This window comes from Artibeus jamaicensis, unplaced genomic scaffold, assembly GCF_021234435.1.
Source record: "Artibeus jamaicensis isolate MK-2021 breed Jamaican fruit bat unplaced genomic scaffold, CSHL_Jam_final contig_490, whole genome shotgun sequence".
NCBI classification, from domain to species: Eukaryota; Metazoa; Chordata; class Mammalia; order Chiroptera; family Phyllostomidae; genus Artibeus; species Artibeus jamaicensis.
The window spans coordinates 19,188,196-19,211,404 of NW_026521861.1; the positions used below are offsets into that span (position 1 = coordinate 19,188,196).

Genomic DNA, 23,209 nt, shown 5'->3' on the forward strand with positions numbered 1-23,209 from the left:
TGACCGGGGTGTCCAGCTGGCTGCATACCAGAGTGACATGGCTGCCACCTCTGAGGGGAAGGCCTTCACACCCTCCCTGCCTCTGGCCCTCGGCTCCAACTGGCAGGTCCTATCAGGGACACGCAGACCTGAGCTGCACGTCCACACCCGGGAGCGGCCCAGCGCCTGCTGGCCCTCCCGCCTCTCCTCCAAGCCCTCTGAACGCCTCGGCCTATCGGAGCTCGCACGGAGGCGGGCAGGGCCCCGCGGCATTTAAACGGACACCTTGCTGTGTGGCTAGAACAAGCACTTTGAGTCGCATTAGAAAATGAAGGTGCAGCAAGAGACCAGTCATCAGGCTGAGATGTCAGTGAGGGACAGAAACACTGGGCTTGGTTGCTGCCCCTGGAGTGGATGCTGCGGGAGGTGCAGGTGCAGGATGCTATGTGGGACTCTCTGGTCCTTCCTCCCCCTGCGGTGAGGCCTGGCCTGAGAGGCAGTCACCTGGAGCTCCACCAGGAGCGATGCTGAGACGTGTTCACAGTTCGGCAGGGTGACCAGTAATGCACTGTCCTTCCTCAGGACACTGCTTCTACAGATGTGCCTGCTGTGTGTGTGTAGTGGGGACCCTCCCTCCCGAAAGCTGTGTTCACTGCCTGGCCCACAGAGCAGTGTTGTGTCTGTTGTCATGGAAACGATGGCAAAGCCGCAAATTCAACCTGGCATGGGGATGGTGATGTTTTGTGCAGCAGCACTGGTCACCACGAGAGTGTCTCGGGGCGCAGGTGAGCGCCAGGTGGTGACACCCGGGGGCTGGGCGAATTCCCACCTGCTCCTGGGCTCCAGCTATGCTGAGTCAGCTCTTGGCATCTTTTGTCTTATGTTTTTCTCTGTACAAGGGCCATTGCTCAGACTTGCCCCTTAAGTGCCTGGCAGGAGCTCAGACGAGAGATCACTGCACTGGGGGCATTTCTCAGTGTCACCTGAGATGAAGAGGCGGATGGTTCAGGCACAGCCCTGGTCAGGAGTGTCTTCGGGGACAGACAGGCCTGGGTCTCCTAATCTTAGCCTCGGGACTCTGGGCAGTTTACTTAGTGTCCCTGAGCCTCTGGTCCTTTACACAGAAAGAATGATGCTGACCTCAGAGTCCTGTAAGACTGGGTGAGGTAACCCATGTGAAATGCCCTGTGTGGCACCGGCACAGTAAGAACTGCTCGGTAGACAGAAGCCACTGCCGCTGCCGCCGGGCGCACACCCTTTCTGAAGAGGAGGGTGTCTTTCCAGTCAGAGTTTTAAAGGCAATAAGCTTCCCACCTGTTGGCCCTGCTGCCCAGAGGCTGGCCTTTACCAAGTCCTTTGATGGGACAGTGACCTGCATGCCCATTCGGCACCTGCTGCAGAAGTGACCTCAGTTAAGAAAAGTGTCACAGGCTAAAAACTGGCAAACTCAGCCCCCCAGCCAAAGCAGTGCGAGGGGCCTCCCAAAGATCGGGAGAGGACACGGAGAATTTGGGACAGAGACCTCGGGCTGTCAGGCCCAGGCGGGGTCCCCGCTGGGTCTCCTGTTCCTGGGGGTCCACACCTACAGCCACAACCCACCGTGTCCTCCTTGGAACGCTCTCTGCACCCTGGCCTCCCACTGCCCCCAACTCCCCACAACTCAGCACCCCTCCCCCGATGGGCCCTCCCCACCCACCTGCCTGCCGGATGGGGCCACTGTCTGTGCTTCCTCCAAAGCCGAACTTGTCGCAGAAGGGGGGCGCCCAGTGGGCCTCGCAGTGGCAGTTCTTCCTGTTGTTACACACCTTTCAGGGCAGCCGGGGAGAAGCACACGAGAGGGAAGCAGAGTTAGGGTGCCCTGTCCCCCAGGGCAGAGGCGCCATGGCCCGGCAAAGGCCCTGAGGCCAGAGCCCCCCTCAGTACCCACAGAGCCGGACTCACTAGATGTCACCGTGAGAATAAGCTCCAAGCGCCAATGACACCAGAGACCAGGGCCTGGGGCTTGTGTGTGTCACCTGCACCTGTCACTTCGCCTGCCTGTTTGCAACTGTTCAGGGAATCGTGAGGACAGATAGGGCATCTCAACCTCCCCCCACTGCTCCTCAACCCCCGAGTCCCTCTGCTTAGATCCAGGACTGCCCTCCGCACCCCCCAGTCTGGCCCAGATGAAAGACCTCAGGGGTGAAGAGGGACCCTGTGTCAGGACATGGCGTCCAAACCCTCAGGTGTCGCAAGCCTGACGACCTCTGGGCACCTTCAGACGGGAGGCTGGAAGGCCGGGGTCCCAGAGCGGGCCCACGGCAGGGCCATGGGGACACTCCCACTAAGCCTGCTCCCTGTCTCCTGCTCAAAACGCCCACTTCCTCTGCACACAGCCTCCTGGTGGCTGTTCCGTGCAGGGCTCCAGTCCCATGTGGTGGGCACCACCAGCGAAGACCATTGTCCCCCTGGAACAAGAAGATGGCTCTCCTGTGACAGGGAAGGCACCCCTAGAAAGCAGGAGGAAGCCCTGAACAAGGAGCTAACATGGAGGTCAGAGCTCTGCCTGGATGGGCCAGCTCCAGCTCACCTGGTTACCACGGCAACAGCAGGAGGCTGCTCCCCAGCCAGGCTCCCCATTCTACCTGCTGCTGTGACGTGTGATTATTGAACTGCTACGTGAGCCATTGGAACAGGAGCCCCAATACAAGAGGGCGTTATTCATCTAAGAATGAGGTTGTGTGCTTTGGGGACACTTGGAAAACCCAGTCACTAGAAAGAACTGGGATGGATTTGGGGGGATGGGGCACCTACAAAACGACGGGGAGCGCTGCAGGAGGCAGGCCGGCTTCTGCGCGCAGCCTGCTCCTGTGGCTAAGTCCCCCTCCCACTCCGAGAAGCAGACCCTGGGTCGCAGCTGGTGCGCTTGGCTGGTTCACGTGAGGAAGTCAGCCCGGAGCCACGGCCTGCGCCCCTGTCCCACGGACCTCAGCCCGGCACCAAGTCCTGCTGCTCGGGGCCAGAGCACACTGTTATATTATAAGGCAAAACGCAGTTTGGGGTGTATGTCTCACTTGTGGTATCTGCCTGCTTTCACTGACTTTTTAAAAAATCCATCAACCACCTGCCCTGAGTGCTTCGAATGAGATTGCACGTCAGGACAGCCTAAGGGAGGAGGGCGCACCTGCTGCTCTGGGCGGGAGCCGAGCAGCACTAATGGTATGGCCTGTGCTGAGTCAGAGCGTCCAGCCCGTTTCCTCGGAGATGCTGCTGGCATCCCACCCAGGGCACCAGGCTGGGGCTGCCCACACTGCTCCATGCCCTTCCCAGCTGGAGGGAGAGAGACTGCAGCCCCCTGCCTCCACCTGCAGGGCCTGCTGGGGGGCCTGGCTCACCAGGGAAGGGCTGTGGTCACGTGATGTGCTGCCAAGTCCTGGCAGTGGCCCTATCCACCTGGAGGACGTGGGCCTTTCCTCTCCGGTGTGTGGACGGGACCCCAGGGGTGTTGGAAAGGGAGGGGTCCCTGGCCCAGCACTGCTGCTAGCTGGTCAAGCAACCTCAGACGTGTCCCAGCCCGAGTGAGCCTGGGCTTCCCCATCAGTAAAGAAATAAGCCTGTGTGAGGTCATCTCCTCCAGCTGTCAGAAAGGAAACTGGGACCCAGCGAAGACATAAAAGGACCCATTCCCCACAGACGGCTCCCCTCACATGAGGGGTGGCACTGTCATCTTTCATGGTGACAGCGATTTTCTGAAAACCCCATAATTCCATGTTAGAATCATGGGTCAGTGTCTGCAAGTTCTAAAAATAGAATTCGGAGAATGATTTCTATAGAAAAAGTTTTCAGAGAAACAAATGAACCACTGGCAAATCAAGATGAACATAGTTTCATTGGAAATAATTAAGCCCATCAGTAAAATAAATTATGCTTTAAACAATAGAGGCTTCTTCTCTCCAAAAGATTCTCTGAACTAAAATAACAGCCTTCGTGCGTCGAAACCCATTGCCTGAGATTTCGAGAACATGTGGTCAGTATCCTGTCTTCTTTGTCTTAATTCCTCTTGGAGTTTAATTCCTTTTGGAAGTATTTCAGTTCAGATACATTCTGAATCTTGGTTGTAAAGGAACAGCTCTGTCTGAAATACTATTGCAAAACTCTGCATGAAGGATGGTTGCTTTTAAAGCTGCTTTGAAAATGACAAAGTCTCTTTTCGAAAAAAAAACACAGAATGTTAATGTGAAAGTTAATTACTGCTCAATCTAATTTTTTTGTTAAATAAGAATCACATTTGTTATGCCATATAAAGGTCAAGGGAAATTAATGTCTCTAGAAGAGCAGGGAGGAGACCCTGCTCTATTTTTAAGAAGTCACGGATCAGGGGGACATCGACAGAGGCGGCGCCTAACTGGTCACGACCAGCTGGAGGAAGGCGCCCCGTCCACTCACCCCTCTGCTGTGGCACTGCTTTGCACACTCGTGAACGCCAAAGACACTGATGTTTTGACACCGACGGTTGAGGCAAATCTATAGGAGGAGGAAAACACAGCACACGCTTCAGGACCTCGGTGGGCACACTCGTGTGTGCATGCACATCTGTGGGTGCAAGACGAGCAAGCGAAGGGAAGTCTGGGGAGGAGGACCCTCCTGCTGACTGGGTGGTGCTCTGTGGGGCGTGTCTCCTGTGACCCAGACGCAGGTCCCACCTGACGCCTGCCCCCCCACTCAGCCCACTTCGGGACTCGGACCACTGGGGACACCATCGAGTTCCTCCCGGCATTTTATGTGGTTTCAGTCGATCCAGAAATTATCACTGGTTTTCCCATGATTTTTGCTTAGAGCGGGCAATGACATCTGCGTTTGACAGCATTTCCCCTCCAAGATACAAGAGAGGGCGAGGTACAAGATCCCCCTGTGGGCACAGAGACCGAGAGAGCAGGGCCCAGGAACCTTGTCCCTGGGGGCAAGGCGGGAGTCTCTCCAAAACACCACCGGGCAAGTGCTCTCACCAGTGACATAAACCGCCCACTGCGATGCTCGGTGGAGGAACACACACAGTCCCCTTGTACTTATGGAGCCTTTGCAGAAGCAGCCATCCATTGCTGAATGACACCGGGCAGGTCGAGAACATTTTCTTTCATTTCAAAGTTGCATAACCTACTCCAGACTCAAGGGATCAGGCCCTTGACCTCCCATAAGACGCTACAAATTAGTGGAGTTGATGGAGGAAAGACTAATTTCTCTATTACAGAAGCATTTTTAATCACATGGAACCTTCCTAGGGGAAGTTCACCATCCGATCCAAACAGCCTCGGTCGGGCACAAATCATGCAGCCCTGGGGGCTGGCGGCAACCTTGGCCAAGGGGACTGTGTCACATTCCAGCTGACAGAGGAAATGGTCTGAGACAGCAGTGACACTCAGGGGCCCACTCTCCGCCAAACCCGCAGACAAGGTGACACAGGCTTTTGAAGAACGCCACGGCTGCAGAAGCCAAGGCCAAGGCACACGGATGTGGCGTGTGGAGAGAAAACCTCGCTACTAAACGGATCCTCGGAACTCCGTGCTGAGTGCAGCTGCCCTGGCCGTCCCGACTACAGCTTTGGAGACGGGGCCGTTCTAACGCCAAGGCCTGCCTGTGGGTGAGCTGGCGTGTGTGTGGAGGAGACAGCCACGGCGTGTGACACGTTTCACGCGTCACTCGAGCTCTCAAGGACCATTGCGGTTCAGGGTGTAGGAGGGATGGGGTGATAGAGGGCATTTCTGCCAGGAACCCTGCTGAAGGAGCTGCATGGGTGCCTGTCCCCTCAGTGGCCTCCCTGTGAGCCATTTCATCATCATTTTGAAAACAGGGCCCTCAAAAAGCAGGTGGGGGCTGGCTCACCTTCGCTCCTGCTGTCATTTAGTCTGATGAGAAACTACGGCGGGAAAGATAAATGTGGCAGCAGGTGAAAATTTCAGTTTCTTTTTTTAAATTTGGATTTTATTTCTAAACTCTGAACTATCTGTCTACCTTTCTCCCTGGACTCCAGACAACTCTCGGCCTGAAGGAGGGATGTTGTCTCTCTCTTCCTCTTCCTTCTCCTCCCCCCCCTTCTCTCTCCTCTCCTCCCCTTACCCCCCACTCCTTGTCTATTTTCTCCTGCTTGGGGAGGGTCTCTGAAAATACATCTGACTTTCCAGCGCGCCCCCTAGGTGAGAACAAGACCCCAAGAACTCTGTGCCAGAATCCGAGGCCATGTTTCCAAAAACAATACAACAGCTGCCGAGTTTTCTCCCAAAGTGATTTCCTGGCTGCAAACCCTCATGGCACCCGGGGTTGAGAAATGACTTATTAACACTCAAGGACTGAGGAAACAAGCTTGATTTCCCCAAATCTGCACCTCAGTGGACGGCCCGGTATCTAACATTTATGGATGTTTTCTTTCAGGAGCAAAGAACTGGATTCAGGAGAGGGAAGGGACTTATAGAAAAACAAACCAACCTCGTAACTCAGTTCTTGGATAAGACATTTCTCAGTGGGCCTCGCTCCAGACTTACATTTATGATGCAAGTGAGCATCACACTTTGGGCCTTACTTTCCCATCTGCGCACTTCGTGCCGGCGAGCACCAGCCCCGGGTCCGGCACGTCGTCGCCCAGGTACACATGGGTCCCTCGGCACAGAATCCGGCCTCCCTCCTGCAGCGGGATATTCGTTTCTATGGAAACGGCATTGGTACCAATGACTGGCCGGCTGGCACCTCCTTGACACTGGATTTTTCCACATTTGGCATCTCTGGAAGGGCAAGAACAGACAGTCCCCCAACAGGACAGGGAGCTGGAACCAGCCGCCCGCCATGTGGGATGCTCAGAGCAATGGCGGTGAGGACGCAGGTCCCTACCTCGTCTCACACTTGGTGAAGGAACTCCTGGAGTCTTTGCCGCAGTTGCCGTAAGGGTCGCCTGCAGAGTTGACTTTCTCAAAGCAGATCCCAGGGGCAGGTTTCGCACCTGGAACAGGAGCAAGGCAGCATGGTCATCATCTGCCAGCGGCTCTGGTGTTTTTCTGTGAACAGCACTGGGCTGTGGGTCTCGGGGACAAGTGTTCTGTGCTCAGAGGACTGGCACCCAGTGTCCCGGCCGACTGCCCACAGGAGGTGGCCGGTGGCAGCCCAGCCTTCTCTCTTGGCTCAGCTCCTGGCCAAGCACGAGTTTCATAGCTCAGGGGACAAGGTCCGGCTGGGGGGCTGGACCCAACGCAGACAGAAAGGGCGTGGCTGGCTGGAAAAGGGGGCAGCTGGTTCTCCTTTGCCACATCCCACACTGTTCTGGTGAGAAAATGCAAGTTCTAGCAGGTTCCAAAGAGCAATGACGATTGACATGGCAAGCAAAGAGAGAGAGAAAGAGAGCAAATGAGAGCTCGGCCACCTCACACCATGCTTTCAGTTCCCCGAAGCTCCCTGTGTTTGCAGGGCAGAGATTCCTGGGAGCCCACAGAGATGCAAAGCCTGACAGTCATTTTGCCCCATGTGACAGTGCCCACAGACAGGAAGAGGGAGGCAGGGAGCTCAGGAAATGGCCACTTTGAGCACATCTTTGGGCCAGTGGCAGAGAGAGCAGACAATGGGGTTTGTGACGCTGCGGCTTTGGAGGGCCCTCAGATCCCGTGCGTAGGGCGGTCAGTTGGCGACCACATGAGAAAGTCAGGAAAACATGCCACATTCATCAGCAATAACCGTGCCCTGTAGTGTGACCGGGCCCTGCCCTCTCTCCCACATGGGTGTCACGTCTGGGCGCGTCCTGCCACCTCACTTCCGACTGCCAGGATGCCACTCCCAGCTCTGGGGACTCACCTTCCAAGGGGACTGTTGACTCTCTAAGACAGCGACCTACTGAAGGGCAAGGCCTCCCCCTCCCAGGAAACAGAAGGCACTCTTATTACTAAAAACGTCCATCCTTCCCCAACCCATACCCAATTCCTCTTCGCCGGCCCCCAGCAGACACCATCAGCATCTCATGAAACAAAGAAGCAGATGGACAAATCGAGCCAAACCGAACCCTGGAAACAGCTGAGGTCAGTGATGTGCTCAGCCACCGCCGCCTGCCACCCCAGTCTCTGACGCATTTCAGAGAGGCCCCCGTCTCCTTTTTAAGGCGTCACCTCAAACCGGACACATTTTGTGGACAGAGGCGAGGCTGCGGCTCCGCGGCCGCGCGTCTTTCATTGTCCCCTCTCTGTACGCCATGTGGCTTTGGCGCTGACCTACTTGGCTTCTGCCTCTGGTGGGTCTGTTCCCTCCACATTCAGCCCCCTTATTCCTTTTTTTAAAATATTTATTTATTTATCTTTAGAGGGGAAGGGAAGGAGAGAGGGAGAGAAACATCAATGTATGGTTGCCTCTCATGCGTCCCCTGCTGGGAACTGGCCTGCAACCCAGGCATGTGCCCTGACTGGGAATCGAACGGTGATATTCTGGTTCGCAGGCCCGCGCTCAATCCACTGAGCTACACCAGCCAGGGCTCAGCCCCCTTATTCTTTTACATCTACTTACTGGAGGAGGGAGGGCCAGGGAGGGTGAGCCTCTGTGTGGAGCCTGCACTTTGTAACTTAAATTAATCCTGTTTGACGGCATTTTGATCAAAGTGCTGGGACTCAATCGATCAAAGCGGTTTGAAAAAACTGGCGTCTAGAACACCAGTAACTCAGAGGTTGTTTGTGTGTTTGTAAGAACCCTGTGCATTCACCGCCTGTCTGTCTGGCTCTGTCTCCCCTTCTCCCCTTCCTTCCTTCCTCCCTCCTATCCCTCATCACACTGCAGGCTTCCGCTGTACACACGGACTTTTCCGGCACTTACTCTCCTCCAGGCTGGGAACACAGTGGTGACCAATTTGGACAAACATCCCGCTTGCTTTAGAGTGGCAAGAAGAGACATAAAACACACAGGTGGCTGCGTTCCTCCGCGGTGGAGCGGTGGGAGTACCGTGCGGGGGAGAACTCCAGGGTCGGGGGTCCGGGCCTGTTTTAGACAGGCAGTTGGGGAAGCCCCTCGGGGACAGACGGCTTTCCTCGGCGCTCCGAAACTGCTGCTGTTTTTACTGTGGTGGGGTAGGGGGCCGAGGGGCAAGAGGTGGAGGATGGAGCAGAACTGTTTACAAAGCTCGCTTTTGCCCAGGGGCCTGGCGTTTTCTCCCCTGGAGTCTCCAAGCTGGGATGGGAAACCTTACATGGATGGTTAAGGCTGAGGCGTGTGAAATGCACAGGGCGCCCTCTAGAAACGTGTGCATGTGAGCAGTGGTGACTCCATCCCGATCGCTACACGTCCTGCAGCGCCCACTCGGATTCCAGGCTGCAGGACTTTGCCAGGCAGGATTCCAGGCCACCTCCTGGGGCCAGTGAGCTCTCAGCCAGAGGCTGGGCCGGCTCAGCACGGCCTCTCCTGCCCCCCCTCCCAGGGGACAGAGGCTGCGCAGTTGGGAGGGGGTCTGCTGGTGGTTTTGTAGCACAGGGAGCTTGTGATAATGAACTGCAGCCTAGGAGACACGAGGTTGTTCCGGTGTTTATTTCATTGGACGCTTCTCCCCTGTCCCCCTTTCTAGGAACAAAGACCCTTTTCTTATGGGAAATCCCTTTGATGTGGCTTGGGTGGGGCTCCCTCTCCCTCTCCAATGCCAAAAGGATGAGCGTAAGATTCAAGTCTGGGCCCTCAGAGGGCTCCATGCTGCAGTGTCATGGGGCGGGGTCAGTGCCACCACAGGGCTGCAGGCTGGCCGTCGGTGTCTTCACCGCTGGAGCCAGCTGGGGGAGGTCCTGGGCGGCTGTGCCCTCCACACTCGGTCCTTCGGGGCCTTTCCCACAGGCCAGGTGAACCCCCCTTCTCTTGTCCCTCCTGTAGGACTGTCCCTCCTCATCTGGATGCTTGCTTTTGCCTCCTCTGACGTCTGGAGGACAGGGATGGTCCTCCGGCCTGAGCAGAGTAGGTGCGTGCCAAGGATGAGTGACTGAAAAGCCACAGGAAAAGCCATCGCCCTCCCCAGAGGAAGCCACCTGTGACTTCTGTGGAGCAAAGCTTCCTGGTTTATGTCGTCTGTGACTCCGGATTTTCACGTAGTCATTCACGTCAACTGAACCATTATTGTGCTGATTACGAGGAAAGAAGATACCAGGCCAGGAAAAGGCAGACACTGACTTGCTGCAGAGAGCGGGGGTCATTCCCTGCAAGCTTGTGCAGAGTAAGAAACCTTTCGAGCAGGAAATCCTCTTTCTGGGGGCTCAGTGCCGGGCTTGGGAGCGGAGGCAGCCCTGCCTGAGAGATAACATCAGCACAGGAAGCGGATGTGAAGACACAAACCCAGAGACAAACTCCTGAGTGCCCGTGTGTTCAGAATCTGCTGATGCCAGTTAGGATAGTGGCCCGGTCACGCCAGGGTCCTTCCTGTGGCTTTGGAGTGTTAGAGGCTGCCTGGCAGTTACCTTAGCAATGGAAAAATCCATCTTCGATAAGGCACAGGCCTCGCCAAGCCGCTGCAGGGAGCGGAGGGTGCTCAGGTGAGCCTCCCTGCACTGGGCGTGGCCAGTCACTGCTGCTCCCTGGAGCAGGCCCTGCTGGGGCTCCAGGTGGCTCAGGCGGTGTCCCAGGTGAGCTCCCCGGAAGAGGACGAGGTCCTGGTGGAATGCGTCCTTCTGCACATTGTCCAGGAGCAGGTGGAAACTACCTGAGGTTAAATCACGGGGACAGACAGGTTCCTCCTAACCACACGGAGCCTGAATGGGGATTCGGCCTGCACATGTCTGACCGCACCCTGTACCCCATCTTCCGCCAGCACTCGGTGTCCTGGCACACTTGCAGTACCCTGTGGGGATCGGGCTGTACCGGCACCCACTGCGCCAGGACAGCGCATTAAAAATGAACATGCATTTCAACACGAGGCTCTAGCCACCCCATTTGCTGACACCGCTTATTCGGGCTATTCAGCCACAGAGACAGCCATGTGTGTGCTAAGGACCAAGAGGGTGCGTCTGAAGAGGAGGAGTCCGTGGTTTGCACGGTGCTGACACTGGGAGAATGGTACCTGGGACTCGTTTTTGGCTGCTTGCACACACTCTGGAGCAGAAGCAGAGTGCCGTGCATCTGTGTGGGTGATGGCAGCTGGCTGCGAACCCCGCTGCTTGCTCCTGGCTGGGAACTCTGCTACCTTTCCCAGCTGGGGGACGGAATAAAGCCATACGGCTTCGTTACCTCAGTTACCCCCAAAGTAGGAGCAGCAGCAAGCATGACATCTGTTTTCTTTTAAAGATCGAACTTCCTGTAAGAGGAATAAAGAAGAAAGTGACTTCCACACACTCCTGCGCTGTTACAAGGCGCTGGTTTGGGTTCTGTGTCGCTGCTCTTTCAAATGTTTGTCTTCAGTCTTCACATTTTCATGAAGATGAGAGGCTTCATGTCTATTTCTTGAAAAAGAAATGACACTTTAAAATATATTTTATTGATGGCACTATTATAGTTGGCCCATTTTTTTCCCCTTGGCCCCCTGTCACTCGGTACCCCATCCCCTCTGGCAATTCTTCCCTGCCAAGTTCATGTCCATGGGTCATGCACGTATCACATTTTGTCATGTGTAATGCACACTTTTTTGTCCAAATTTCTGAGAGAAAAATAAGGATGCACATTATACATGGGTATAATGATTACATACCATGGGTATAAAATATTCCTGTGTATAATGTGCACAAAAACATGGGTGCCTGTTATACATGGTAGCACATTACACATGGCAAAACACAATAAGTTATCTACCTCATTTCCTATGCCATTCTTAACGTGCCCCTCCTTATTCTGCACCTACTTCTTAATCCCTGCACCTTTCCCTCATTCTCTCCTTTCCCCCTCCCAGCTGATGACGCTCCAAATGATGTCCATGTCTATGATTCTGTTTCTGTTCTGCTTGTTTGCTTAGTTTGTCTTTTAGATTCAATCATTGGTAGTTGTGAATTTATTGTCATTTTAATGTGCATAGTTTTGGTCTTCTTTTTCTTCAATAAACCCCTTTAACGTTTCATATAATAATGGCTTGGTGATAGTGAACTCCTTTAGCTTTACCTTGTCTGGGAAGCACTTTATCTGCCCTTCCATTCTAAATGATAGCTGTGCTGGATAGAGTCATCTAGGTTGTAAGTCCTTGCTGTGCATCACTTTGAATACTTTTTGCCAGTCCCTTCTAGCCTGCAAAGTTTCTTTTGAGAAATCAACTGACAGTCTTATGGGAACTCCCCAGTAGGTATCTATCTGCTTTTCTCTTGCTGCTTTTAAGATTCTCTATCTTTAGCCTTCAACATTTTAATTATGATGTGTCTTGGTGTGGTCCTCTTTGGGTTCAACCTGTTTGGGACTCTCTGTGTTCCTTGGACTTGTACGTCTATTTCCTTCACCAAATTATGGAAGTTCGCTTTCATTATTTCTTCAAATAGGTTTTGAATTTCTTCCTCTTCCCCTTCTCCTTCCAGCATCCCTGTGAATCGGGTGTTAGCCTGTTTGGAGATGTCCCTAGGCTGTCCGTTTGTTTTTTTTTTTTAATTATTTTTTCTTTTCTGGTTGAATGTTTTTTTCTTCCTTATGTTCCAAATCATTGATTTGATTCTTGGCTTCATATACTCCATTGTTGGTTCCCTGTAAATTTTTCTTTATTTTACTTAGTGTATCCTTCATTTCTGCCTGAGTCTTTTACATGCTGTTGAAGTACCCAGTGGGTTTTGTGAGCATCCTCATAACCAGTGTTTTGAACTCTGCTGCTGTTAGATTGCTTACCTTCACTTGGTTTAGCTCTTTTTCTGGAGTTCTCGTTCTGTTCTTTTATTTGGGCCACATTTCTTTGTATCCCCATTTTGGCTTGGTGGTACGGGGTGGGGCTGGGATCTCTCGATTCTGGGGTATCCTTCCTGATTTTTATTCACCACACGTAGGCAAGGGACAGACTGTTCTGGGTCTCTGCCCCTCCTACCTGTCTGGATGAATGGATCCTCCTTATTGTTGGACTTCCATACAGCTTGATTTCCTGATGACTGTGGGTGATACTTGTAGTCCAGTTGTAATCTTTGCTCTGGTTGTGCAAAGAGGCGAGCCTTCTTTACCTACATCCCCATCTTGACTGGAAGTCTCAAAAATGACACGTTTTCCTTCTGCTACTATATTACATCAATTTACAGCCTTCGAATGCTTAATGATGGAATACTTAGATGTTTTGCCAGTATCCAAAGATGAAATTTAACTTTCAGAGGGGATTTTGACATCCTACAGTGTTTTATAATTATCCACAAAGTGATAGGTTTGAATTACCAGTTTTATCTTCAGAGAGATGTAACTTATATTTATAATCATAGTTTGGAAGTTCCCAATGTCATCATGCCCTTGAGAGAGACATGATGACATCTTGAATTAGGCGCACACTCTGCTTGATTTAATCTTTCCTTAAAATGACTGCATTATGCAAATGACCATCTCCAATTCAGTCAGAGCAGCTCCTTCCTCCCTGTCGCTAGTCTCGCTAACCCGCATCACTAACATCCATAGACACCAGCATCTGTAAACAACTGGATGCTGCCTTGTTCTCTCCGTGTTTCTCTCTCTCTCTCTTCTCCAAATTGACCCCTGCATTCATCAGAAAATGAAACCCAAATGAGCAAATCATTTCTTTCTCAAACAGAGGAACAAAAGGGACAGTTTTCTGACTCCTAACCAATGAGACTCTTGGAAAAATTAGTTTCTATCTGTAGCCATTGTAGGTGAGGAGGAGGAGGAGTAAAAGTACTTTGCCAGGTGTCTCAGAATAAGCCAAACTCACTGAAACCGGTCTTGCAGCCCTGGCTGGGTAGCTCAGTTGGTTAGAGCATTGTCCCGATACACCAACGTTGTGGTTCAATCCTTGGTCAGGGCGCGTACAAAAATCAACCAGTGAATGCATCACTAAGTGGAACAATAAAAGTGAATGTTTCTCTCTCTCTCTCTCAAAACAACAAGAAAAACAAGATCAACCAGCCTTGTGGATAAACACTATTTTTCCGCCATGAAGAACGGCGTGGCTACTTTCCACTGCATGCCAAGTGGCACCAGATCTGGGGTGGGACAGACAGATAAAGCGAGCGTACCCCAGGCCTGCCCCGATGCAAACGGTTTGTGGCTGGCCGCACGTAGTTATCCGTGAGGTGAACGTCCACGAGACGTCTGCAGGGACCGTGCTAGCAGTTCAGAGAAGCAGCGTTGGCAACGGTCAGTGTTCTGCCCGAGGAAAACTCTCCCTCGTCATTGCAGAAGGAAAGGAGGTCAGGCCGAGCCGACAGAACATCTCTGCGGCTGTTGAGACTAAGGCGGACGGAACCAGCTAACTGCACGCCACAGCTTGAACATGCATGTGTTGGAAATCAAGACACAAAGTCTTGAGATACGAGATTTGTGGGAGAAAACTCAGGGAGGGAAAAAAGTTAAACTCCTGGTCAATAAGATCAACATCAATAATAATAATTTGAAAAACAAAGAATTGACCCCAGAAACTCTGAGGAGGCTCTGAAAGTGTGTTACTTTGCCAGCTAGGAGGTGCAGGCATGCGTTTTGAATCTTTATCCTTTTATTTGTAGACAGATTTGCTAGCAGGGCTGTTTTATGGAAAGTGTCACGCCGGGTCGAGGCACGCCCAGTCCACGAGGGAATGGTTAGCCGCAGGAAGGGCTGCGTCCGGCCAGTGCTCGGAGGGCCGGGCTGGAGGGTGAGCAACTGACTGACTTCCCGAGTGGAACCGGAGAGCCCTGGGTGAGTCAGAACTTGGCTGTGTGACCTGGGGGCAAACGGCCGGGCCAGCTCAGCAGGAAGTCAAGGACTCCCGGAGCTGAGAGCGCCTGCTAATGCCTGGGGAATGAGATGTTGCAGATGAATCCCTGACCACAAGTTTCCCGTTTCTGAGCCATTTCTGAGCCATTTCCCTGAGAGCACATTCAAATCGACTCCAGGGCAACCTGGTCTATGATGCCTTCCTGGTGGGCTGCACCCCCACCCCCCACCCTATCACAGCCTCACTGTAGCCCCCGGCCTTGAGGGTCTTGCTCACTCCACTGTGAGCTTCCTGCAGACACGGTCCCATCTGATTTATAGAGTTTCGATGTTGCATGTACCAGGCACCGGGCACCTAGCATGTAGTGAAGGTGACGGATTACATAAAAGAGGTACCAGGCTATGTCAGCGGACAGCAGTATACCCAAGGGGTTGGCGCCTCGCTCTCCCCACTGCTTGATGGGGCACGACAAGGCTGCGTGGTCTGCTGAAGTGCCCCCTACCAGTACGAGGTCTGTTCGATGCCTGGGGGGGGGGGCAGAAACCGGCCCCCAGTGAGGTCCCAGTGCTGATTCTCAGAGCCTTGCACAGCCAAAGGGACTCTGGAGTTGCAGTGAAGGGAAGGGTCTTCCTAGATGATCTGGGTGGGTCCCATGTCACCACAGGGTCCTTCTGCGGGAGAGGCAGGAGGGTCAGCGTCGGAGAAGGACATGTGACTACAGAAGCAGAGGTCAGAGAGCGACAGAGGTTTGAAGACGCTGCGCTGTTAGCCGGGAGGACGAAGGAAGAGACCAGCAGCCGAGGAGCCCCTGTAAGGGCCTGGCTTCGCCCCAGAGCCTCCGGGGGACCTGCCCCACCTGCGTCTGACTTCAGAACTCCGACCCCAGAACCAGAAGGCGGTGACTTTGTCTTGTCACAAGCCATTAAGTGTGTGGCACTTGTTTGTGCAGCCACAGGAGACCCACACAGGGCCCTGAAACTGGGCAGTGAAGCTGCCACACTGGTACGGAAGGACAGGGGCACCTGCCTTTGCAAAGCTGTCTGCCAAGGCCATCAAGGTCCTGAGGGCCATAGCTCATCCTGAGGACGCCTCCAGGATGATCTGAAGTCCTCAGAGGGGTTGGCGACGCAGACTGAAGTCACGGACCTGAGGAGGCTCTCCACGTCTGGTCGCCTCACGCCCATTGTTTCAGGAACTCTGAGCATCCCCAGTGCCGGGTGTGTTCAGTCTGTGTGCTGTGACGTCCTCTGGCAAGCCCAGCATCACCCAGGTGAGGCCTCCTCAGTCAGTGAGGCCAGGGTGGGGCAGGGGAGCGGGGCCAGGAGCTCGAGTGATGGCGGCGTGGGGCCCCAGGCTGCCAGGACTCCGGCTTCACCCTCGGCCGCGAGGACGGTAGAAGTTCAAAGCAGGTAACTTCCTACCACTCTTGCTTTTGGAGAGCTAGGTTCCTGAGTCAGATTGTTGGTGTCCCCGCCTGTCTGGCTCTGTCTGTCTCTGGTCAGGGAGCTGGGGAAGGATAATCCGATGAGATAATAAATACCAGGCTTGGTCATCGGGAATCAGAGGCATGCGGCCAGCTGAGTCACACTTGTGGTGGTGGCTCAGAGAGAGCCGTGGGGGCTCCCGTGTGAACTCACTTTGGACTCGGGGCCAGATGTTGTAACACAGCAGGACCCCAAAGGCACATTTCACCCCGAGGGCTCCGGTGCTGGGTGTGCTCTGGCCACGGGCTGCTCCTTGGAAGGTGGTACTGATACGTCCCCTGTGACTCAAGAACCAGAGATTGCTGAGTCTGGAGGAAGGCTGGGGAGGGACGGTCACTGGGGACGCTTCATGGCACAAAGACTTGGCCTGCAGCAGTAGCCACTGTCCCAACGTGACCTCACTGGGCTAAAAGGTGTCGAAAGTCACTAACCCATTCGGAAGCCATGGCCATCTGGCATGTGTATAGTGAGTGCCCACTTTGTGCGTGTCATTGCAAAGAATTCACCTAGCTTGAGACAGCAAGATGAGCCCACCCTTGCCTGGGTGTCCTCGCAGCCCAGTGGACAAGCAGGCCAGGACTGGGGGCTGGCCAGGGCCCACAGATGGAGCACTGAAGCCCCAGGTGCTGGAGGGTCCCTCTTTGCCCCTGCTCCAGTGCATCCGCAAAGCCTGAGGTTCATGGAAAGACCTGGGTGTGAGAGGACAGGGCTGCATTAGCCCCAGATTGCTGTGCCCTCCAGGAAGTTCAAGTGCAGAGACGCATGTCGGGCTGGTGTGACAAGGGGCTCCACGCCAGGACCCAGCCCGGGACACATCTTGTTCTCCTTGCTCAGGTCGTTGCTTTCATACACATGCCCACCCACCCCAGAGTTGGTGTTGAGTCATCATTTTCTGCCCTGGTCTGCTTGCCACGTCACTCCCAAAATCGAAACCTCACCACAGAGTGTGACACAAGTCCATATCGGATTTCTCTCCCCTCACATGTCAGGGCCAGAGCTGGCCTGGCTCTCTGCCTGGCTCACCGCAGTGGCCTTGTCCCCGCTGGGCTCTCTGACCGGAGCTGAGGTCACCCTGCAGCCAGCGGGAGGAGAGAGACGGCAGCCAAGACCGGTGGGGCCTGCAAGCTTGGGAGATGCTCTGCTGGGACCTGAGGCGGGCAGTACATCATCGGCCATGAGCCCCTTGGCTCAGGCTGCCCTCTGAGCTGGGGACCTCTGGCCCCAGAAGGAGGGGCACACACAAGAGACACACGCCGAGGCCCGATTCTTCCTCCTTTCACCCCCATGTGGGCTTTGGGTCACACAGGCCGTGTCTGAGCCCAGCCTCACAGCCTGGGGAAACTGACTTTTGGCCTCTGAGCTTCTTCTGAAACTGTGATCATTGTCCCCACCTCCAGGGTCCCTGCAGGGTTAGAGGGGACTGAGCACCCAGCCCAGGGTCACCCACACAAGAGGTGGTGAACTGCCTCTAACTGACCCAGCTACCGTCTGCCTGGTGCTTCTCTGGGACACTGGAGCCTGACACTCTGCCTCCAGAACCACGAGGGCACTCGAGGGCCTCAGACCCCGGTGTCCATGCTCTTCCTCCGAGCCTTGGTGTCTAGTCTCTGGCCCCCATGGTCCCTTCCATGTGCTGTCCATTTGGAGGCTGGATGCCCACTCCCCGCCCTTCCTGGTCACAGACAACTCATGTGCCAGGTCTGTGAGGGGCTGTCACGGTGCTGCCCCGGTCCCCCCCCCCCTCCAGCAGCAGTGACTTCCTGGGGTGCCCACCCTTGGCCCTGGCCGGGGGTCCTTGTTGGGCACCAAGAAGCACGTAAGCCATCGGAGCGGTGGTGCTGCCTGCCCATCTGTCTGTCCGACCCCCTGTTAAACGATCTGAGAGCAGGGGTCATGGCTGATCCGTCCCCGTCACCCATGGGCACACAGTAGGTGCTCACACGTCTCTCACTGGACAGCGCTGAGCTCCTCAGGGCTGGCTCCAGGTTGTACCCAGTGCCTGGCAGCCCCCAGCCAGGCCAGGGAGCCAATTCCAGCAGCGGACGGTGCGCCCCACCCTGCCCGAGCGGCAGGCGCCACGTACCTGGTCCCCAGAGGGTGACGCACTGCTGCTCGTGGGTCTGGCAGATGCCGTTGTAGCAGTAGCCGTCCACGCCCTGGCACGGGTGCCCGTCGTGCAGGTGCACGTTGGCCGGGCAGTGGGGGCTGGTCCCCGAGCAGGACTCCGGCAGGTCGCAGGCATTGCTGGGCCCCCTGCACGCCGTGCCCGCCGGTTTCAGCTGCGGGGAGAGGGTGTTCACAGCACGGCTCTGCGGGAAGGGGGCGGCCGTCCCCACAGCGCTCCCGGCACGGACCGAGCCGCTGCTCTCAGGTGTCCCGGAAAGGGGCACGGGTTTCAAAGCCAGTCCCCTTAGGGCAGAGGGAGCCACTGAGAAAACAGGCTTGCTCTGGTGACAATGGCCATGAGGGGGACCTCAGGAGCAGCCTCTTTTAGCATCCTGCACCTTAGGGCTTGTCTGAGGAGCTGGTCGCTGGCACCTGCCACTTGGGGGCGGGGGAGGGGAGGGAACACTGCCTGATTTTTCAAAAGATCTCTGGTCACCAATGCCGTCGCATGTTTTAAGGAGAGACTGGCACTTACGGCATTAGCGTTTGTGGGCAAGTGGACAAAAATAATCCCGAGGGCACAACCCTAAAGCTGCTGTGTTGACCTCAGCTCACGGAGCTGGAAACCTGTTGGGAGGGCTTCGTGGGGCGAGGTGCGGAGGACATGAAGCGGGGGCGGTACACGATGCCAGGGACCACCCGGCCAATGCCTTGTGGCTTGTCTGAGGCCACTCGGGTGACCTCCCCGCCCCAGCCACGTCCAGGCATCTCCTGCCACCAGCTGCCACAGGCCGGGGGTGCCAGCTACTCTCACGGTTCTGTTAGCTAATCACAGGTGGGAAGAGGGTAAAGGGTGTTCTGAGCAGAAAGTGAAATGCTTTCCTGCACTTGTGAATCCCTGGGCTGTCAGAGGGAGGTTTCTGCAGGCAGGACCGAGGTCCACTGCTTCATTAAAAGGAAATAAAATCCTGCCCTTGGCGCCTCCGACTCGAAGGCCCAGGCCTCTGTGTCAGATCTCAGCTCCGAACATGGAGGCAGACAGTGGAACTGCCAGGACAGATGCAGCGGTGGCGGTGGAAATGGCCAAGGAGTGAAATGGGCTGGGCCGGGCTGGGGCACCTTCTGATAGGAGGGCATCGAGATCAGGGTGTTCACACGCGAACCCGGGACTGCCTGCAGGGCCTCTCTGCGGGCGGGCGTTCTCGGGAGTGAGGGGAGTGGGGACTTGCTCTCGAACCCTCCTCGGGTCCCGGTGACAGGGCCGCACATGCCTCCAACAGCGCGGGCGGAGCTGAGCATTTCGCTCCAATTACTTTTCAGCTCATGGATAACTGGTCACAGATGACTTAGCATGAAAAGGCGCCTTTCACACGGAGACTGGAAGATGCTAAAAACAGCAGGTGACCCTACCAGCTCCGGTGAGGGCACACCGCTTCTGTAGCAGTGGGTGCTGGGAAGCGGCCCTGCCCACTGCTTGCCGGGGCCTGTGGGTGACCTTGGGGCCAGGAGACCTCACCTGGCAGTCTTCACAGCACAGCCCGTGTGCACAGACGGCGTCCGGCTTCAGGGCACAGGTGGTGGCGTTGCAGCAGAGATTCGTACATTCCTGGGGAGGAAAGGGGGTTCGTCGGACAGGGTCATGGGGAGCAACCATCATGGAGAACAAATAAACATCCCCGCAGAGCCTCAGAAAAGAAGAAAGAACCAGGCGGCCCAGCTCTGGAGCCGAAGACTGAGGATTATCTTAGTCTGTAAGAAAGCAAAACCCTGTGAGCATCTATAGACCAAGTGGGTGTGCGGGTCCCAGGAGAGAGCCAGCAGCACTCGGGTGTGGGCCGTGAAGGGGTGGGGGAGCCCGGGCAGGAGGGCTGCCGGGGAGGCAGCCCATTCAGGGCAGCCGCAGCTGGGGCTCCGGAGGGAAGGGGGACCTCCTGTTTTGCAGGTCTTATGGCGGGGGACCATGTCGGGATCACTAGCACACTGTGAGCCTAAGTTATCGAACGATATACAGAGATGCGGCAAACATGACTCTTCCGAGGCGACTGTCCCCGTCCGGAGCTCACTGGCAGGAAACAAAGTCAAATCAGCAGTGTTCGAACCGCAGTTCCTGGCCGTCCAACCGATGCGGCAGATAAGACTCTCACTCAGCCCAGCTGGGCTGTTGAACCGACTGCTCCGGTCAGAAATGCACGTGGGTGTGACTGAGAGGCGGGGAGCAGGTCTGTGGGCCAGCCATTGGCAAGGGATTTAAACCCAGAGGTCAAATGTTAAATGCCTTGTCCTCTCTGAAATAAAAGTGAGAGGAAATGAACTCCTCATTTGCCATTTATCACAAGTACCCACTGTTTTTCTAACACCAAGAAACAAGAGTCTTGTGCTCCTGACAGAAAGTTCACACACATTTACCTGGTGTCTTTACGAAGTTGTGGCATGGCAAACTCTCCAATAACTTGGAGCTTAGACATGTTAGAAGAAACCAAATTATTAAAAGAAGTAACAGTTCATAGAGTCTTTAGTATTAATTTATTAGTGTCCTTTAATGTTACTTAATATTTGGTGGTTGCTAAAGAAATGATATACTGTTGGCTACAATGAAGCCAAGACTGTACTAGTTTCATAGTACAGTGTTTCACTCCCGAAAACCATCTTGTGTGAACGAATTTATAGTTAGTATCATTAATGCAATTGATTAAGTCGTGTCAATAATCCAGAATATTTAAGGCTAACCCAGATATCTGAATGGAACCCTGTGTAAGACTATGAATTCTATTCTCGTTTGGTGTTTGCCTTGTGTTCCTACGATATGTACATCCAGAGTGATTAGACTTTAAATTTGCTCAAGGACTTCATAAACACCCGCAGAGTGTAACGTGCACGATAAGATAAAACTGCTAAGTAGAAATCATGGCTGTCACGGTGTGGCTTTCTAACTCATGGACCTACAACCCTAAAAAGCTTAGGAACCGTTTTTTTAAATTTTTATATATTTTATTTTATTTAAAAAATATTTTATTTCTTTATTTTTAGAGGGAAGGGAAGGGAAGGAGAAAGAGAGGGAGAGAAACATCAGTGGGTGGCTGCCTCTCACATGACCCCCACTGGGGACCTGGCCCGCAACCCAGGCATGTGCCCTGACTGGGAATTGAACCAGAGATCCCTTGGTTCACAGCCTGTGCTCAATCCACTGAGCTACACCAGTCAGGGCTTTTTTTTTTCTTTTTAGAAGAGCCCATCAGTTGCATTCCGGATCTACACCTTCAAATGTACAGCAATGTCGTCCTGCTCGTTAGGGTCTCCATGGCCCCACCAAGGACACGTGAACCAAATGACAGATTCCCCGGTTCTAAGTGAAGTCGGCCATCCTAAGACTGGGTCCTAAGGTCCTTTAAGAACCACCTCCCTGCCCCCAACAAATCCCCGAATAACATAAGCAGCAGCTCAAATGGAAATGCAGCCAAGCAGAAGGGCTTCGACTTCAAAGGGGATTGATAATGTGAGAAGAGAACTAAATTGAAAAGCTATTTGCAAACTACTGGCATCCCAGCGACTTTCCGCAAGGAGCAAGGAGCCGAGGCTGATTCCCGGGGCTCTTCGTTGGGGGACGAGTGAGCAGTCACGTCCTTGTGGCTGGTAGAAACCCAAGGCCCCACGCGGGAAGCTTTCCCCAGTCACAGGCCTTTTCAATGACACGGAATCCACTTCTGCAGTACTCGACTGACCAGAGGAGACCGACTCTTCCTCTGCTGCTCCATTTGCTATTTTAGGACTCAACAGAGAAGTTCAGTAGAGCCAATGAACACCCAGGCTGCAGAGGAGGAAGGCGTCTGCAGACGCCCGACTGAGGGGCATCCTGAGCCGTGCGTTCTGTGCGGATGTGAACTCCTCACTACAACACACTGGGGAAAGGCAGTCCTGCCTCCTTCTGAGGATGGTGGAGATCATTCTGGGAGGGAGGGAGCAGAAGCTGGTTCCAGCGGTGAGCTGGAGACCCACAGAGCCCCCCCCTCGAACGGGCTGCAGGATGGGGGGGCCCATACGGAGCAGAGGCGTGGGGAATGTTTCCGGGGCCTGAGCCCTGGGGGAGGGGATACAGAGCCCAGGTTAGCAGGTGGGACTCCAAGTTTTGGTCAAAGCGATTTGGAAACTGGCATTGGGCTGTCACACTATGTGACACAGTTTGAGCTTGAACACTGAAAACTGGAAAATAAAACAACAACAACAACAAAATTAGGCCTTGGCCAAATAGCACAGTTGGTTAGCGTCATCCTGATACATCAAGGTTGCAAGTTCGATCCTCAGGCAGGGCACATACGAGAATCAACCAATGAATGCATCAATAAGTGGAACAGCACCCCTATGTTTCTTTCTCAAATCAATAAAATTTTTTTAAAAATTTAAAAAGTGAGGCAAAAGGCTCACCTGTGACTTTGCAACTTTTCTTGGAAGGACTTTGGTCGAGCAGAATGAGAGTTTTCTTCAAATACTAAGAACTTATCCTATGAAATAAGGCCACTAAACGCAGCCATATAAATTTGGGAATTATGTGTAAGTGAAATATGGCTCTACACACGGAAAGAGTTTGAGTTAATCCAATCCACCTGCAATGCAATGTGCTGCCTGGCCGGAGGGTAAGCGTCCTGTCAAAGAGGAATGAGCCCTTGATGGAGGTGAGAGAGGGCCACAGCGTCAGCAGATGGCAGAACTCAGGCACGCAGGCATCTGCTCACAGCTGGTGGTGGTTGTGGGGATGTTGATTGGTAGGACTGATGGAGATGGTGGGGATGCTGATTGGTGGGACTGATGGGGATGATGGGGATGGTGGAAATGGTGGGGATGCTGATTGGTGCAGGGGGAGGTAACACTGTCA

General features: G+C 54.2%; 1 protein-coding gene across 1 annotated transcript in view; it reads right to left on the reverse strand.

The window, feature by feature from the left end:
* ADAM12 (ADAM metallopeptidase domain 12) overlaps positions 1–23,209 on the reverse strand; it is a gene marked incomplete at its 5' end in the record, with an annotated part of 278,477 nt that overhangs the window by 22,598 nt on the left and 232,670 nt on the right. Inside the window, 6 exon segments of the mRNA XM_037159124.2 lie at positions 1,676–1,784; positions 4,405–4,482; positions 6,533–6,731; positions 6,838–6,946; positions 18,320–18,515; positions 19,859–19,948. Coding sequence (XP_037015019.2) covers positions 1,676–1,784; positions 4,405–4,482; positions 6,533–6,731; positions 6,838–6,946; positions 18,320–18,515; positions 19,859–19,948 — 781 coding nt within the window.